Genomic DNA, 18,817 nt, shown 5'->3' on the forward strand with positions numbered 1-18,817 from the left:
CCAGAAATTCAACATGCTACTGTTTTTGACATATTCAATACTAGTCTATGTTCCCTCAACCATTCTTCTATCCTATCCAAACCATCCAAAAGAGGGCTCAGATCCAGTGTTGAAGGGGATAAATCATAGACCAACAAAATATCATCTGCATAGATATATGTACTGATTCCTAATTCCTGAATTCGTCTTGCAAGAGGACTCAAAAATATATTAAATAGAATAGGTGAAAGGGCTGAGCCTTGTGGTACCCCACAGTTCAATAATTTAGGATTCTGGAGAAAGGCTGCAAACCAATCCCAAACCACTCCTATTAAACCTAACTCATGGAGCAATCGCAATAGAAGTTCATGGTCAACTAGATCAAATGCTGAGCTCAGATATTACCATAGCGAAGTTCCCGTGATCCAAGATACTTAGGGGTTTAAGTACTGAATATCGCACTTAACCTGGATAAGTGATAGCTGCTACTACTAATTAACCTTTCTATAGCTCTGAAAGGTATACGCAATGCTGTACATTTGACATGTAATAGTCAGTCCCTGCTCTGAAGAGCTTACTGTCAAGTTTGGACAGACAGAAAATACAAGGGTTGGAGAGATAGCCAGCTCTATAAACTGGAATATTCAATGCCGGTGCCTGGACATGGCGTGGCATTGTACATCTGGGTATAATGTCAGCAGCAGCTAAAATGATACCATTGCCAGCTGAATATCCAACCCTCTGATTTTTGAGGTGAACAGTTTAATACAGATTCTGCACCAGGAAGTAAAAGCCTGCAGGCATTGAATTGCAGATCACCGGTTTCCTTTGTTATTGTGTGAGAATGAGTCTAAAATAAACAATCCTTTGTTAGTTTCTTAGCTGGCAAAAACTGTATTGTCTTCAGAAAGTGGGAAATGTGCTTGTTCTGCCTGCTGCAGCTTTAAATCTCATTGAATACCATGTTTACCCAAAAATAAGACAGTGTCTTATATTCATTTGGGACCCAAAAAAGGCACTAGATCTTATTTTCAGGGTATGCATATGACCATCTCTCCCTTCCTCTCCTTCATCCAAGTTCTTCCTCTTTCCTTTCTCTCCCCCACATGGGCAGAATCTTTCCTCCCCTCCCTTGTGCAGCAGAACCCTTGAGCATCCCCCCCCCAACCGCGCAGCAGAGCCCCTGCTGACCCTCCATCCTTCCCTCCCCGCCAACCACGAGCGAGCCCTATCTTCATCCGAAGCAGTGTCAGGCCGGCAGCACTCTAAACAGGCTGCTTGGCTTTGTTTGTCAGGGATTTTACCTTGCTGCGTTACTGATGATGTCATCCCCGATGGACAAGTCCAAGCTGCCGGCCCAACACTGCTTTGGGTGAAGGTAGGGCTCGCTTGCGGTTGGCGGGAAGGATGGAGGGTCAGCAGGGGTTTGGCTGCGCGGGGGGCAGGTTGAACAGTTGCCAGCAAATCCCGGGACTAGGGCTTATTTTTGGGGTAGGGCTTATATTAAGACCTACCCTATAAATGATGCGAGGGCTTATTTTCAGAGTAGGTCTTATTTTCGGGGAAACACGGTATGTGTTCCTACAAAGCTTTAAAAATAAGATTCCTTTGCTAAACCTTCACAGTATCACCCTTGTCAAAATAATGACATAGGAGCAGAATTTAAAAATAAAACTAGCAGAAACACTGCAATTGAAGTTGTGCTATTCAAAGCCATACATGTTCAGCTGAAGCCTTAAATTAGACCCAGGGCTGGCTTAACTATTAGGCAGACTAGGCAGTTGCTTGGATGACCACTTCTTGGTGGGGCGGAGACAAAGTAGCTGTCATTGAAGCAACATGAGAGGTCCTGTCTGCCACGCAAAGAACAATCAGTTCATATTTGTGTTCTTTTATTATTTTTCTAATAGTTTCTAATTACAACAAGCAAACACTTGCAACAGAAATTAGGGTAGAAATCTCCCAACAAAAGTAACACACACACAAAAAAAATCAAAAATCAAATCTCACCTTGCCAGGGGACCCAGCAGAATTTCAGGAGGAAAAAAATAATTCAGTTTAAAGCAGGGGTTCTCAACCAAGTCGAGTTTTCAGGATACCCATTGTGAATATGTTGAATTGATTTGCATACGATAGATGCGGTTCATGCAAATTTATCTCATACATATTCATTGTGAATATCTTGAAAACCAGACTGGCCTGATGTATCCTAAGGACATGGTCGAGTACTCCTAGTTTAAATGCAAAATACACTATGCCCACTATCTTTTGCAGCATTGGTTATCCACCGTGGCTAAAGCGGCTAGGGCTCTTCAGCTTGAAGAAGAGATGGCTCAGGAGATTTCATAGGAGTCTATAAATACTGAGTGGAGTGAAACAGGTAGATGAATATCGCTTGTTTATTTTCAAAAATATACTAGGACTAGGGGGCATGCAATGAAGCTACTAAGTAGTAAATTTAAACAAACCAGAGAAAATATTTATTCACTCGACATGTAATTAAACGTTGGAATTTGTTGCCAAGGAATATGGTAAAAGCAGTTAGCTTAACAGGATTTAAAAAGGTTTGGATAATTTCCTAAAAGAAAATTCCATAAGTCATTATTAAGATGGACTTGGGAAAATCCACTGCTTATTTCTAGGATATGTAGCATAAACTCTCTGTTCTACTCTTTTGGGATCTTGCCAGGTACTTGTGACCTGGATTGGTCACTGTTGGAAACAGGATGCTGGGCTTAATGGACTTTTGGTCTGTCCCAATATGGTGCCACTTATGTTCTTATGACTTGATGGGGTGATACAGAGAGAGAGACCTGGAGCAAAGAGGGGAAGAGATGATGGACCTGGAGTGGAAGGAAGCAGAGGGAAGTTGGAGAGAGAGATGCTGGAGCAAAGGAAGAGAGAGCAAAGTTACACATGGGGGAAGGGATAAGGGAACAGAGAAGAGATGCTGAGCATAGGAATGGGATGGGACACAGGCAGTGGGGAAACAAGGGGGAAGATGGTGAACATGAAGGAAGAATAGAGACATTGAAAGGGCCTAATGCAAAATATCAAACTTGCACTCTTCTACAGTTAACATTTCCAAAGTTTAAGGGTCTGAAATTGGCTAGACAACTTTCTCTCTCTATACAATATCAGTAAAATTATGAAGTACTATTATGTACCTAATAGAATTTGAAAGCTTTTCTGATTTGGTATATTGGTTCATCTGCTGATTTGATTCCCATTGTCCTTTTTGATTGTAATTCCTGGATGAGTTGATCTGGCTTATTATGTTATTCATCCTTGAACTGAATAGGTATAGGCAGAATACATAACATACCACAGGGGAACAATAGGAGCAGGACAGAGAGAGGTGGCTCTGGACAGAATGGCTAAGGATGTAGAGGAAAGATGGATAGTGAACATAGAGAAAGAAGAAATGTCAAAGGGAGAGACTCTGGAAAAGGGATTTAAGAAACAGAAGAGAGACACTGGGGCTAAAGAAATGCTCAGACCAGAAAAAGTAGAAAATAGCATTTTTTTTTTTTCTGAACTGTTAATTGTCATAATTCAGCTTTGGGAAATATGTTTCTCTGATATCTTACATTTCAGTTCCCATTTCTACAACAGGTTTTCTATATAGGTCTGGAATGTGTTTGCTTTTTTGTGGGGTTTGTTTCCTGGCACGTTGGAAGTTTGGAGAGATGGTGTTATAAGGGGCCCATTTAGACCTAACTAAGCCAGTGGATCCTGTTGTCTACGGCTCTGCTGAGCACTATAGAATCCTTACCTATAACTGCATGTACACGAATATGAAAGAAGCTGCAGCAAGGACATTTACAGTAGAGAATGACACTGGGACAAATTTGTCCCTGTCGGAACTCAATTTTCCTGTCCTGTTGCCGTGAGCTTTGTTGCTCTCCCTGCCCCATTCCTGTAAGCTCTGCCTTAACTGCACAAGCCTCAAACACTTATGATTTCAAAGTTTGAGGCTTGTGCAGATGAGGACGGAGCTTAGGCATTGGTGGAATGAGGCGTTATGACATCACAATCCCAGCTCTAGAATGTTGCTACTTAGGATTTGAAAGTGTTTGAGGCTTGTGCAGATGAGGACGGAGCTTGCAGGAATGGGACAGGGACAAAAAGAGAACTCGCGGGGATGGGACAGGAAAATGAGTTCCCGTGGGGACGGGGAAAAATTTGTCCCTGTGTCATTCTGTAATTTACAATTCAGGTCTATTCAACTTTGATTTACAGGGGCCAAGTCTGAGAACTCCTGCACTAAAGCTAACAGTGCAAATGGCTCCATAATGCTCAAAGGCAATGATATTCTAATTATACATGCACCATAAATGCAAAAGCAAAGGGAGGAATATGCTTGGCATATGTTCAGAAGAGTTTCATGGTAGCACAGCTCTTGTGTGCATGAGCCAAGCAAACCTGATCATGCAGCCTACAGGGGCGCCCTTCAACTATAAGCTTTTCAGTTTGTCTTTACTCTGATAGCTTATGTTTAAGCATAGAAAACAGTTTTTTGTGGCGACTTCCATTAAAGTTCTTTTCGAACCATCTATTAACATAAATCCAATTTTGTTTACAATACATCCAACAATTAAAATATTAGGAGTTATTTTAGACCAACACCTCACCATGAAAACTCAGATAGATGCTGTAGTACGTAAAAGTTATTTTACTCTATGGAAACTACGAACTATTAGATCTTATTTTGAATTTGCTGCTTTTAGATTATTGGTTCAATCGCTTTTATTAAGTCTTCTTGATTATTGTAACATTATTTATCTGACAACTACTAAGAAAGAACTAGCGAGACTTGTATTAGTACAGAACACAGCGGTCAGAATGATCTATGGATTGAAGAAATATGATCACGTCACACCTTTTTATTGTGAGCTGCACTGGCTGCCTGTGGAGGCTGCTTTTGTTATAAAGCTCTTTACGATACAGCCCCTCTTTATTTGGTTAACAGATTTTCTTTGGCTTCCTACAAACACAATAGAAGAACCCATCCTCTGTTTGATTTTCCTTCAGCCCAGGGTTGTAAAAATAAAACATTTCTCACTCATACTTTGGCATCCCAAGCAGCCCTTCAGGATAAAGAATTTCAAACTTTACTGCTCTCAGCTTATTCTTATAAAGATTTGTGTTATTGTATTATTTTAAATAAGGGTATATTGAAAGAGTATATACATAAGTGATTAATCATTGAGTGGGTGGGATAAAATGATCGATTTTTAATATCTGTGCTTTTCTTGACTTGTTATATGTTCTTATACCTGTGTATTGCACTGTTAATATTTAAAAATTAATAAAGGTTTATATAAAAAAGACTTTAGAATACAATAGAAAACTATCTATTTTCTAAATACTTGACCAACTAATTCTCTGCTTTCCATGTAGTATGATTATTAGTAGTAATTTTTTGTAAAAAGCACAATGTTCTGTTTTGTTTTGGGTTGGTGTGGAGTCCTGCACATTTGCTTCTCTTTAATGGAGGATACAGGCTTACAGTACCAAAGAAATCCTCTCTTCAAACCTTCCAGCCCACCTATTCTAAATACACTTTGCGGTCATCTGCAGGATTCCGCGTGCGCTGTTCCTGCAAAGGGGGCGGAGACAAGAATCAGCTGAGTGAGGAGGCGGGGAAAGGCCGCTGGCGCCCAATGGGCATTAGTTTCAGAAAGAGTTACGTAACAATAATTAACCCCGCCTCCTCCCTTTGCAAATGGACTCAAGCGCTGTCACTAGGCGGCTGACGTTCCATCTCTTTAGCGCACGCGACCCACCCCGTGACCTAGGGCGTTCCCTGAAGCCGCGGCCGCTCGAGCCGTGCCGTCGCGTCACCGGAGCGGGGACCAATGGGGAGGCCGCAGTTCCCGGAGGCGCCGCAAACGGGAAGAGGGCGCTGCAGCGCCCCGCCCCTCGGTCTTCCTTCCGCTTGTGTCGCTCCCCTCCGCTCCATTTTTTTTTTCTCTTGGAGCTGACCGGAGCCGCTTCCCCCGCCCCGGCGCCATGAACGAGGAGTACGACGTGATCGTGCTGGGCACCGGCCTGACGGTGAGTACCGCGGTGGCCGCTCTCGCGCCGGGGGGTGGTGCCGCTCAACGTTTCCTTGCCCGTATCGAGTCTTTCTTCCGGGTCGGGGGTCGCTAGCTTTCTCTTTGCAGGCGGGGAAGAAACGAAGGCCTGACTTCCGGTGGGCGCCGGCCCTGGGGAAGTCGGTGGCGCTTCGGACTAGGCCGCCCGCCTGCTATTCCTTTCAGCTCCCTCGTACTTAACGCGCACAACAAGGCCGATTTGGCCTTTTTCGTCTTCACCACCCCCAAAGACTTTTTTTTTACTGAAAGAGTGCTATTTGCGTGGGAGAAGTAGTGGAGATAGTGGATGCTGTGGATGGGCCATTTGGCCTTTATCTGCCCTCATGTTTCTATAATCATAAAGCTCTATGACCTCACAATGCAGGTGTAAAGAGCCTTAGCCTATAGGAAGAGGAGATGCAAATGTTAAGAGCCTTAGCCAATAGGAAGAGGACATGCAGATGTTAAGAGCCTTAGCCAATAGGGAGAGGAGGAGATAGTGGATGCTGTGGATGGGCCATTTGGCCTTTATCTGCCATCATGTTTCTATAATCATAAAGCTCTATGACCTCACAATGCAAGTGTAAAGAGCCTTAGCCAATAGGGAGAGGAGATAGTGGATGTTGTAGATGGGTTATTTGGCCTTTATCTGCCATCATGTTCCTATGTTTCTATAACCATAAAACTCTATGACATCACAATGCAAGTGTAAAGAGCCTTAGCCTATGGGAAGAGGAGATGCAGATGTTAAGAGCCTTAGCCAATAGGGAGAGGAGATGCAAATGGTAAGAGCTTTAGCCAATAGGGAGAGGAGGAGATAGTGGATGCTGCAGATGGGCAGACTGGATGGTCCATTTGGCCTTTATCTGCCTTCGTGTTACAATTAGAGAATGACACGGTGGTTGTTACCCGCCGAAACGGGAAGAGAAAATTAGTGGTCACTGCGGGGATGGGTACAAGGCCATTCACTGCCCCGTGGAACGGTGAATGGTCTCGTCTCCGCAGTGAAGCCAGTATGGATCGCGCAGTCCAGCATCCCCACCCGATCGCCATCTCCCTCCCTCCATCTCACCTTAGGTGCTTGCCAAATCCGGGTTTAATTCTTCTCCCAGCCAGCACGCTTTCAATAAGTTGCGCTTGCGCAGCTGCTTGAATTGTTGAATCTCCTCTGACGCAACCAGAAAAAGGAAGTTGGGTCAGAGGAGAAGATTCAACAGCTCAAGCAGTCATGTGCGTGGCTTATCGAAAACGTGTGGCTGGGAGAAGAATTAAAGTCAGACTCGGCAGGCACCTAAGGTGAGGTGGAGGGAGGGAGATGGCAGGACGCGGCGATTGGGCGGGAGGGTGCTTCTGGACCACGCGATCTGTGATAGTGCATGTTTCCTCACATTAGGAAGGAGGGAGTGGACACTAGTCGTGGGGGCAAGGCGGGGACAGTGATTGCAGTGACGGCGACGGGGCGGTGACAGGGATAGTGGTTGCAGGGATGGTGGTCGCAGGGACGGGACGGTGACGGGGACAAATTTTTCCCCGTGTCATTCTCTAGTTACAATGTTTCTATAACCATCAAGTTCTATGACATCACAATGCAGATGTAAAGACTAGCCAATAGGAAGAGGAGATGCAAATGTTAAGAGCCTTAGCCAATAGGGAGAGAAGGAGATAGTGGATACTGTGGATGGGCTATTTGGCCTTTATCTGCCATCATGTTTCTATAATCATAAAGCTCTATGACCTCACAATGCAGGTGTAAAGAGCCTTAGCCTATAGGAAGAGGAGATGCAAATGTTAAGAGCCTTAGCCAATAGGAAGAGGACATGCAGATGTTAAGAGCCTTAGCCAATAGGGAGAGGAGGAGATAGTGGATGCTGTGGATGGGCCATTTGGCCTTTATCTGCCATCATGTTTCTATAATCATAAAGCTCTATGACCTCACAATGCAAGTGTAAAGAGCCTTAGCCAATAGGGAGAGGAGATAGTGGATGTTGTAGATGGGTTATTTGGCCTTTATCTGCCATCATGTTCCTATGTTTCTATAACCATAAAACTCTATGACATCACAATGCAAGTGTAAGGAGCCTTAGCCTATGGGAAGAGGAGATGCAGATGTTAAGAGCCTTAGCCAATAGGGAGAGGAGATGCAAATGGTAAGAGCTTTAGCCAATAGGGAGAGGAGGAGATAGTGGATGCTGCAGATGGGCAGACTGGATGGTCCATTTGGCCTTTATCTGCCTTCGTGTTACAATTAGAGAATGACACGGTGGTTGTTACCCGCCGAAACGGGAAGAGAAAATTAGTGGTCACTGCGGGGATGGGTACAAGGCCATTCACTGCCCCGTGGAACGGTGAATGGTCTCGTCTCCGCAGTGAAGCCAGTATGGATCGCGCAGTCCAGCATCCCCACCCGATCGCCATCTCCCTCCCTCCATCTCACCTTAGGTGCTTGCCAAATCCGGGTTTAATTCTTCTCCCAGCCAGCACGCTTTCAATAAGTTGCGCTTGCGCAGCTGCTTGAATTGTTGAATCTCCTCTGACGCAACCAGAAAAAGGAAGTTGGGTCAGAGGAGAAGATTCAACAGCTCAAGCAGTCATGTGCGTGGCTTATCGAAAACGTGTGGCTGGGAGAAGAATTAAAGTCAGACTCGGCAGGCACCTAAGGTGAGGTGGAGGGAGGGAGATGGCAGGACGCGGCGATTGGGCGGGAGGGTGCTTCTAGACCACGCGATCTGTGATAGTGCATGTTTCCTCACATTAGGAAGGAGGGAGTGGACACTAGTCGTGGGGGCAAGGCGGGGACAGTGATTGCAGTGACGGCGACGGGGCGGTGACAGGGATAGTGGTTGCAGGGATGGTGGTCGCAGGGACGGGACGGTGACGGGGACAAATTTTTCCCCGTGTCATTCTCTAGTTACAATGTTTCTATAACCATCAAGTTCTATGACATCACAATGCAGATGTAAAGACTAGCCAATAGGAAGAGGAGATGCAAATGTTAAGAGCCTTAGCCAATAGGGAGAGAAGGAGATAGTGGATACTGTGGATGGGCTATTTGGCCTTTATCTGCCATCATGTTTCTATAATCATAAAGCTCTATGACCTCACAATGCAGGTGTTAAAGAGCCTTAGCCAATAGGGAGAGGAGATGCAAATGGTAAGAGCCTTAGCCAATAGGGAGAGGAGGAGATAGTGGATACTGTGGATGGGCCATTTGGCCTTTATCTGCCATCATGTTTCTGTAATCATAAAGCTCTGTGATCTCGCAATGCAGGTGTAAAGAGCCTTAGCCAATAGGGAGAAGAGATGCAAATGGTAAGAGCCTTAGCCAATAGGGAGAGGAGGAAGAGGCAGTGGATGTTGCGGATGGGCAGACTGGATGGGTCATTTGGCCTTTATCTGCCTTCTTGTTACAATGTTTCTATAACCATCAAGTTGTATGACATCACAATGCAGGTGTAAAGAGCCTTAGCCAGTAGGAAGAGGAGATGCAAATGGTAAGAGCCTTAGCCAATAGGGAGAGGAGGAGTTAGTGGATGCTGTGGATGGGCAGACTGGATGGGCAATTGTCCTTTATTTGCCGTCATGTTTCTAAGTATTGTGGAGCGATGTTATAACCCTTAATAAAAAGAAGAAAATAGACACTGTGACAGCTATGAAACAATTTAGAGAGATGGAGGAGCCTCAACCCTGAGGAAGTATAAATGAAACGTGATCGTGTCGGGAGAGACGCTCCTTGCACTAGCAATAAACAGATAAGTGACTTTTTTTATTTATTTATTCAATTTTCTTTTTTTTTTTAAATATTCTTTATTCATTTTTTAAACTTACAGTAAGTGCAATAGCATATAACATCAGTATATATTTAAATACATCACTTAATATCCTATTAAAATTGAATTCAGATCCCATAACCCTCCCACCCCCATATTCAATGACTTTCATCAAACATAAGAAGACATATAATAACCTCCCCCACACCTTGGATGTGCATATTTAAGGGGGAAAAATTCATTACAATATTTTGTTAATGGTCCCCAAATATCCTGAAATTTCTAAAAATTCCCCTGCTGCATGGCAATTACTCTTTCCATTTTAAATATATGACATAGGGAGTTCCACCAAAAGCTATAATTCAATCGATCCCAATTTTTCCAATTTCTCATGATCTGTTTTATGGCAACCCCTGTCATAATAAGTAGAAGCCTGTTATTCTTAGATGATATTTGGGATGTTGTGGCTTCATTTGTTTTCACTGAGCAGCATTTCTAAAATAAAACTTAAGTTTATAGACTGGGTCATCTGTCGAAAGACATAGGAAAGGCGATAAGAAAATGAAGAGGAACGAGATGTTAAATACTTAGAGAACAGTAATGCTTTCAGTGTTCTTCAACCACCGATCCACAGAAATTTTCTGCCAGTGCATCAGGCCCAAAACAGTGTTCTTCAAACACAGTGCGCTCAGTGCGGCGTTATCTCCGAGCTGGCTCCCTCTTCCTCACTGATGCAATGCATAAAGCCATGGGCAGCAGCTCTTATGTGCGTCCTGCACCTGAACTTGAAGTCTTCTCTCTGACGTTGCAACGTCAGAGGGAAGGCTTCCAGATGAGGTATGGGACAGGCAAGGAGCCGCTGCCCGTGGCTTTCTGTACTGCATCAGTGAGGAAATGGGAACCAGCCTGAAGATAACACCGGGGGCAGCATAAAATGGCCAGGCGGGAGCAGGCCAGAAGGTAAGGCATAGCATAGAGGGAGGGAGACAACAAAGATAGGAGGAATGATTTTATTTTTGAATTTAGTAATTGAATTATGTCAATTTTGAGAATTTACATCTGCTGTCAGTGTGCTTTGTGTAGTTTAATTTTGTGGTTAACCATTATATGTTGTTAATAAGATTATATTGTGTGTAATTATGAAAAATGAATGGAAAAAATAGTGTTACAACTAGTAGTATTATGGGGTGGGGTCTGGGCTGGAGATTGGGTAGAGATGGGCGGGGTCTGGGCCACGACTTAGCCCAGTGTTCTTCAACTGCCGGTCCGCGGAACGATGCCGGTCCACAAAATAATTCTTTTATTTCTACCAGTCCATAGGTGTAAAAAGGTTGAACACTGTTCTACGAAATGATTGAAACTAATTTAAGTATCTTATCAGTGGAATAGCATTCCAAATCTCTGTTAGCTTAAATATATAAGAATTTGCCAGTTTTCTTTAGATCTAATTCCCTTAAAAGACTCCTACACTTCTCCTGCAGTAGATTCAGGAATGATGCATAGTTGTCATTCAAAGAACAAAGAGACCAAGATGGCATTTATGGTGGTATGCTCAGAGAATTGAGATAGGTATGAAGAAGTCCTGTTCTGAGTACTTTGAAGGTAATAAAAAGTCCTGTATGTTATATTTAATTCTATATTAAATCGGAAGCCAATGATGTGCTATAAGTAGGGAAGTGACGTGTGCATTTCTTGACATGATATAGGAGCCTGATTGCACAATTTTAGGAATCAAGGAAACTCTTATATCTTGGCATCCCAAGTCCTCTAAATTTTCTTCACACTTCTACCTCTAACCCTCTGTTGTAGTTCCTTCCTATTTCTCCTACTGTAAACCGTGTCGAGCTCTACGAACATGGAGATGGTGCGGTATACAAACCTAAGGATTAGATTAGATATTAGTTATCTTTCACTTTTCTGTTAATGTCATTGAGCATTCTTATCTCTTCCTAACAATCTTCTGTGATGATCACACTCTTCCCTGCATTCTGTTTGGTTTCCCAGTAGAAAAAAAAAACGTTCATTGTACTATTTTTCTGTGATGGTGGTTTTTTTAAAGTTAGTCCAGGTTGAATTCTAGAACAGTGGTTCCCAACCCTGTCCTGGAGGACCACCAGGCCAATCGGGTTTTCTGGCTATCCCTAATGAATATGCATGGGACAGATTTGCCTGCCTGTCACTTTCATGATAGGCAAATCTCTCTCATGCATATTCATTAGAGCTAGCCTGAAAACCCGATTGGCTTAGTGTTCCTCCAGGACAGGGTTGGGAACCACTGTTCTAGAACTTCAGCTGAGGGGGTTTTGGTTCTCGTCTCTCTTAGTATGTTAATGTGTCCTTAAGTCCCACACAGTATATTTTGAAAGAGATTTGTGGTTTTAAGTTTCGTTTCATTTCAGAAATGTAAAAGGATATTGAAGCCAACTTTGTTTATGGAGGCTTTTTCCTGAATTTAATTCTAGAAATCCTGGAGAACTTCTGATACATGTAGATTATTTTTTTGTTATATTATTTATGATTGTTTAGAGACTTTGTGAACTGCTTAGATTTAAGCAGGGTGTAAGTTTTTAAATAAATTTCATACGAGTATTTGGTGCAGAGTGTGTACAGTCTAGGTGTCTGTTTTTGGAGGTATGACCTTTAAAATTGGACACATGACCAACTTTTTTTTTTTTAAATCATCTTCCTATGCATGTTAATATAACCACCTTGCAGCCTTGATTATAATTACACCAAGATCTCAAACGTGTCTTGTTTGGTCTTGGGGTAACTTTTATATACTTCAAGCAACTGTGGACTAATCTCTGCCTTTGACAAGCAGAAGGCTACGATTTGATGGAAGATGCATTTCGGGGTTCTGCCATTCAAGGTCATGTAACAGCATCTTAATTGGCACAGCGGTCAGTTTACTGAAGACATCTTAATAAAATATTTAACATTCCTTTAAACAGGACTAAGCAAGAATTTTGTTGAGCTGGGATAGTACATAGCAGTGGTCTCCAACTCAAACCCTTTGCAGGGTTAGATTTTGGATTTGTCGGTACTTGGAGGGCCTCAGAAAAAAATAGTTAATGTCTTATTAAAGAAATGACAATTTTGCATTAGGTAAAACTCTTTATAGTTTATAAATCTTTCCTTTTGGCTAAGATTTAAAAATAATATTGCAATTTATAGCTAAAGAGACATATGATGATCAAGAAACTCTTTTATTTTACTTTTCTAATTATGATAAACATACCGAGGGCCTCAAAGTAGTACCTGGTGAGCCGCATGTGATCCCCCGGGCTGCGAGTTTGAGACCACTGGTACATAGTCATGTAATGTTGCTAACCATGGTTAGAGATCGTGGGCAGATCCCTTTTGTTTGATCTCAGTCTGCTCTCTGGTAATGAACTGGTAACTTCAGCCTGCCCTTCCTTGCCCAGGAGTTTTTATGCAGTCCAGGTGTCAAAAATGCACTTCCAGGCCATTGGCACTAGCAGTAGTGAGCTTAGGGTTACCAAATTTCATCTGTAAAAAAAAAAAAAAATGCATGGCCCTGTCCCCACACGAACTTCACCTCTTCTTCCTTGAGCTTGAGGCTGCATCTGAAGGGTCTCCTAGCACACAGTTCTTCAACCGCCGGTCCGCGGACCGGTGCCGGTCCGCAGAAAATTCCTGCCGGTCCGCACAGGGCCAGAAAGATGGACGCTGTTAAATTTCCTGCCCCGGTGGTGTTCGCGGAAATCTTCTGTTCCTTCCAGCCTCGGGCGATCAAGACAGGCTGCTGACATCGGGCATTCACTCTGTGAGTCTCGCCTATGCGGAAACAGGAAGTTGAAACAAAATAGGCGGGACTCAGAGAGGGAATGCCCGACGTCGGTAGCCTGTCTTGATCGCTGCCCCTGCTGAGTCGCCGAAGAGGGCCACGGGGAAGGTGCAGGTAGAAGGGAGATGGTCAGCGTGTGGATTTGGGCCATCAGCAGCGTCTGTGCTGAGAGTCTGCCCACGTGCAGGATGCGGCAAGTAGAATGTCTCCGGCTCGTCTTGGGCGGCAGGGCCTGCAGTGCAAAGCTGTTTTTGCCGGCTTGGGGGGGGGTCGCGAATGTGCAGGGCACAACAGGAGTAAGATCATAGGGAGCCTTCAACAGTGGCTGTCTCCTTTCCTAGCAGCTCTGTACTTACCAGGGCAGTGATTCACTTTGGCAACTTCCCCTTTCCTCAGAGGCTGCAACGGACCCAAGGCTGCCTAAGGAAATCACTGCTGCAGGCAAGTACTGAGAGCTGCTGGAAGGAGAGGAAGCTACTGTTGGAGGCTGGGAAGCTGCTGGATAAAGGGAGAGCTGCTACTGCACCTGGAGGGAGGTAGAAAGAGAGATGCTGCTGGGAGGGGAAGAGGGAAAGGGATGGGAAGAGAGCTACTGTTGGATAGGGGGAAGGAGGGAAGGGAGAAGGAAAAAAGGAAGGAAACAGCTGGCAGGGAGATTAGAGGAGGGAAAGGGGAGAGACAGGAATGAGAAAGTAGAGAGAGATTGATGCTGGAAAGGGGGTCAGCAGAGAAATGAGAGAGGGATAAAGATGCTAGATCTGGTGTAGGAGAGATAAAAATGAAGAAAGCAGTGAAGCTGGAATGAATGATGTAAAAAGGAGAGAGGAGACACAGGCTGGATGGAAAGGGGAGAGGGGCATAGAAAGAAGTCAGATACATATGGAAGGGGGAGAGGCCATACAGTGGATGGAAAGGGCAGACGCTGGAAGGAAGAGTGGAAAGAAGATGAAAGCAGAGACCACAAAAGGTAGAAAAAATCATTTTATTTCTATTTTATCATTACAATATATCAGATTTGAAATATATATCCTGCTAGAGACATAATTGGGGACTGCAAAGCCTAACACTATTCCTATCATGTGTGACTGCAGTATTCTGTTAGCATGATATTTCTGTGTAGCATTCTGTAATAATTTGGCTTGTTCAGTTTTCTTGATAGTAGAGGGGATATATGTGAAGGGGAGGGGAGACAGGGGATTTGTTGGTTCTTGCTCTGTATATTTATTGTATTTATTTAATGACAATTGTACAGAATATTATTTCTTTTTATACTTTAATAAAATACGTTCAATATAAAATCATAACTGAGGCTTGTGCAGATGGGATCAGATGGTTTGTGGGGACCGAGCTTGCGGAGACGGGGCGAAAATGTGTTTTTTTAAATTTCGGTCTTAGTAGTTTGCTGGTCCACAAAATAATTATTTTATTTCTGCCGGTCCACGGGTGTAAAAAGGTTGAAGAACACTGTCCTAGCATGCGCAGATGTGATGTGATGACATCTTGTTGCATCCTGGCATGCTCAGAGGCCCTCTAGACACAGCCCCGAGCTCAGGGCCTTCCAAAACCTGGACAAACTGCCGAGCTTTGGAACTCCCCTCCCCCTCCCACCCCTCGGCAGCTGGCAGTCCTAGAGGGCATATCTGGGATATCCCAGACATCTGGTAATCCTAGGTGTGCTTAACCAAAGAAAGTGAATGGTTTTTGTATGGGTCTCTGCTGAGACCTCATTTAGATGATCATGTACAGTCCTGGAAACCACCGTCAAAGGGATATAAACTGGATGTACTTGGCCTAAAGGAAATTAACTAAAATGGTCTGTGGTCTTTATCATAAAGCAAAGGGGACAGATGTAGAAATCTATATGCCTATATTTTGAAAGAAAAGCAGCAGAGGGGAGATATAATAAAGACTTTAGAACAGTGGTCTCAAACTCAACCCCTTGGCAGGGCCATATGTTGGATTTGTCGGTACTCGGAGGGCCTCAGAAAAAATAATGTCTTATTAAAGAAATGACAATTTTGCGTGAGGTAAAACTCTTTATAGTTTATAAATCTTTCCTTTTAGCTAAGTCTTAATAATATTATTGTCATTTATAGCTAAAGAGAGATATGATCAAGAAACTGTTTTATTTTACTTTTGTGATTATGATAAACATACCGAGGGCCTCAAAATAGTACCTGGCGGGCCGCATGTGGCCCCCGGGCCGCAAATTTGAGACTACTGCTTTAGAAGTAACTGAATATATCTAAATTTGCTGAGGTGAGCCTCCTTGTGATCCAATTTCTTAGCGTCCCTTAATTGCTTCTACAGTGTCAGCATGGTAGGCTAAGAGTAGGGAGAAAGTGCCTCAGATGTCATATACCCAAGCAGAGTATCAATGAGGTAGTGAGGTCAGGCCCTTGAACTGGAGGTGCAAGCTTCAGGATATCACGCTGAAAGGAAGGCAGTGATACAGGGCATGCGATAATTCTGTCAAAATAGATAATAGGATGAAATTGAATCAGCTTTTGAAAGAAACCCTTAACCAAACATGGCAGATGTTCTGGCGGCCTCTTGAACAAATACTTAAATCTTCTGGCTTTTGTTCAAAGAATGACTTCTCTTGAATGTTCATTTTTTTCCCCCTGTTGGGTAGGGCAGAGAGATTGACCTCTGCAGCTTATGATGTAGTCTCATCGCACGGCAGCCAGCTCATTCCGAGTACCTCGGCTAAGGATGGGCACTGAACTTAAAATTTTTCCTCCCTGTAGGAATGTATCCTGTCGGGCATAATGTCAGTCAATGGAAAGAAGGTTCTTCACATGGACCGCAACACTTACTATGGAGGGGAGAGCGCATCCATAACGCCACTGGAAGACGTAAGTCATCAAAGCTTCTACGCATGCACTGTTGGAGCTACGAAACAGTTGGAGTTTATTTAAGGACCTCTTAGTCTTAACCCAAAGCAAAGGGCCCAAAATGATGTACAGAACTTATATGACTGTTTTTGAAACTTAAGAGGAGTGGATGGATTTTTTTTCCTTGTCTGTTCTTACTTTTGTCTTTCTTTGAAGCTATATAAAAGGTTTAAGATACCAGGGACACCCCCAGAATCGATGGGAAGGGGAAGAGACTGGAATGTGGATCTTATTCCTAAATTCCTTATGGCTAATGGTAAGTCATTTGTTAGGGGAAGTTAATATTTTGGATTGCCCTTTTAGACCAGGGTACTAAATAAATGCTCCAATGCTCATGGAATCCCTTTGACACCCTGGCTCGTTTCAATAATAAATCAGCACTTCAAAACAGAAACCACATATATTACTTTCATGCTGTAAATCATGAAATTGAATGAGTCTCCTCCAGCGATGCCCACAGAAATACTCTCCATTTTGGTTGTGATGCTAAGGCGCATTCTGGAGTGATGCGGAGAGGGGATCCCTACCTGGCAAAGATAAAACTCCATTTGGCGCTCTGGCCCTGTAACTTGGGGTCTGCATGGAGCTTTTGGGATGGTGAAAGCATCTTAAGCCAGGGGTAGGGAACTCCGGTCCTCGAGGGCCGTAATCCAGTTGAGTTTTCAGGATTTCCTCAATGACTCATCGGGGAAATCCTGAAAACCAGACTGAATTACGGCCCTCGAGGACCGGAGTTCCCCACCCCTGATCTAGGTAAATTATTGAAAGACAGTATATCAAATGATTAATAAACTGGAAACAAGTGGAATAAAAAACCAAATAAGGTAGCTCTTCATTTACTTGATACCCCGTTTTCTGTGTTTAGAACAGTATTGTGACACTGCAGACAGCTAGTTCTGTGGACCTTGTACATGTAGGAGGAGAATAGGTAAGTCCTTGATAAATCGTGAGCAATGAAGTTGATCAGAAAATAGTCATTCCTGGACTACCATTGCTTGCCTTGCCTAATCAAGAAATGAACGCAAGGAAAAGCAAGCTTAATAAATGGTAACAGAGAGATGGCACAGATTAAGTAGGATAGGTTTGTCCTATTCCAGCGGTTGCTTCTCTCTCCATAGTGCTGGTCTGTGTTAAGATTTTGTACGGTACACAATACACGGCATGTATGTTGACATAACAGCTGTTATCTGCAGCTTTTCTTTTTTTTTTCTTTAATATTTTCTTTATAAATTTTTCATTCTTACAATATTTTAATTGTACATAAAAAACTTCGAATAATACATGAAAAATTGTGATTACAAATAATTCATTTATCAGATAAAATATATCCCTCCCATTTTTCCAATACTTAAATCCATATAATATACAATCCCTTTCCCTCCCCATTCTAATATATTCATTATTGTGTTGATTTATTTATTAATTTTCTATTCTTACATCAATTAATTCACATATAATATAATTAATTATTTCATAGCATTTATAATTACAATCTATATATCATATCATATATATTAAATCCAAAAATTATATAATTCCCTGCAGCTTTTCTTTTAATATTTGATGTTCATGACACAGCATATACTCTTTTATGGTTTTTAGGCCAGCTGGTGAATATGCTACAATTGACGGAAGTCACTCGCTACATGGACTTCAAAATGATTGAGGGAAGCTTTGTCTACAAGGGGGGGAAAATCTTCAAAGTCCCTTCTACTGAGGCAGAAGCATTGGCTTCTGGTAAGCAATTAATGTATTTCTCTTTCCACTGGGGAGGGGGGGGGTGGAGGGTGATGTGATTTTTCTATTGAATAATGGTAAATAAAAAGTTTGTAGCTCATGAGTACATTTCTTTGTAATGCTCGCTTTCATTAAACCAGTCTAGATATGTGGGTTGTGTTCATCTAGGGGCAAATGGAGACAGAGAAGTAAAAGGGCAACAAAACAAAGGAGAAAGTCCAACTTTGTCTGCAGAAAAAACCAAGCAGGAGAAGGAAAGGGTTTTATTTTACTTATTTGCATTTTAATTTTGGTACAATAAATTTTTGCCTGCATCTTGTACACAGTCGACGGAGAAGTAAAAAGCATTAGGTCTTTTTTTTTTTTGCAAGATTTTCTTTTTTTTAATAATTCTTTATTCATTTTCAAATTTGACAACAAGTGCACAAAATAATATAATTCAACAAGTTATTACACAATAGCACTTTGATATCTACTACATAAAAATCTAATGATACATTTAACCCCCCCTACCTCCCAACTTTCATCTATATTTTCAATCAGAATATA

The 18,817-nt window shown here is 42.7% G+C and overlaps 1 protein-coding gene across 1 annotated transcript in view; it reads left to right on the forward strand.

Annotated features, from left to right (window-relative positions):
• The first annotated feature begins 5,787 nt into the window (after nt 1–5,787).
• The window catches only part of GDI2 (GDP dissociation inhibitor 2), a 43,894-nt gene continuing 30,864 nt past the window's right edge, over nt 5,788–18,817 (forward strand). The window contains exons 1-4 of the mRNA XM_033958708.1: nt 5,788–6,039; nt 16,385–16,492; nt 16,688–16,787; nt 18,134–18,268. Of these exons, the coding sequence (XP_033814599.1) occupies nt 5,995–6,039; nt 16,385–16,492; nt 16,688–16,787; nt 18,134–18,268 (388 nt within the window). The 5' untranslated portion in view covers nt 5,788–5,994. The remainder of the gene's footprint in view (nt 6,040–16,384; nt 16,493–16,687; nt 16,788–18,133; nt 18,269–18,817) is intronic.

The sequence above is a fragment of the Geotrypetes seraphini genome, chromosome 9, assembly GCF_902459505.1.
Source record: "Geotrypetes seraphini chromosome 9, aGeoSer1.1, whole genome shotgun sequence".
In the NCBI taxonomy this organism is placed as follows: Eukaryota; Metazoa; Chordata; class Amphibia; order Gymnophiona; family Dermophiidae; genus Geotrypetes; species Geotrypetes seraphini.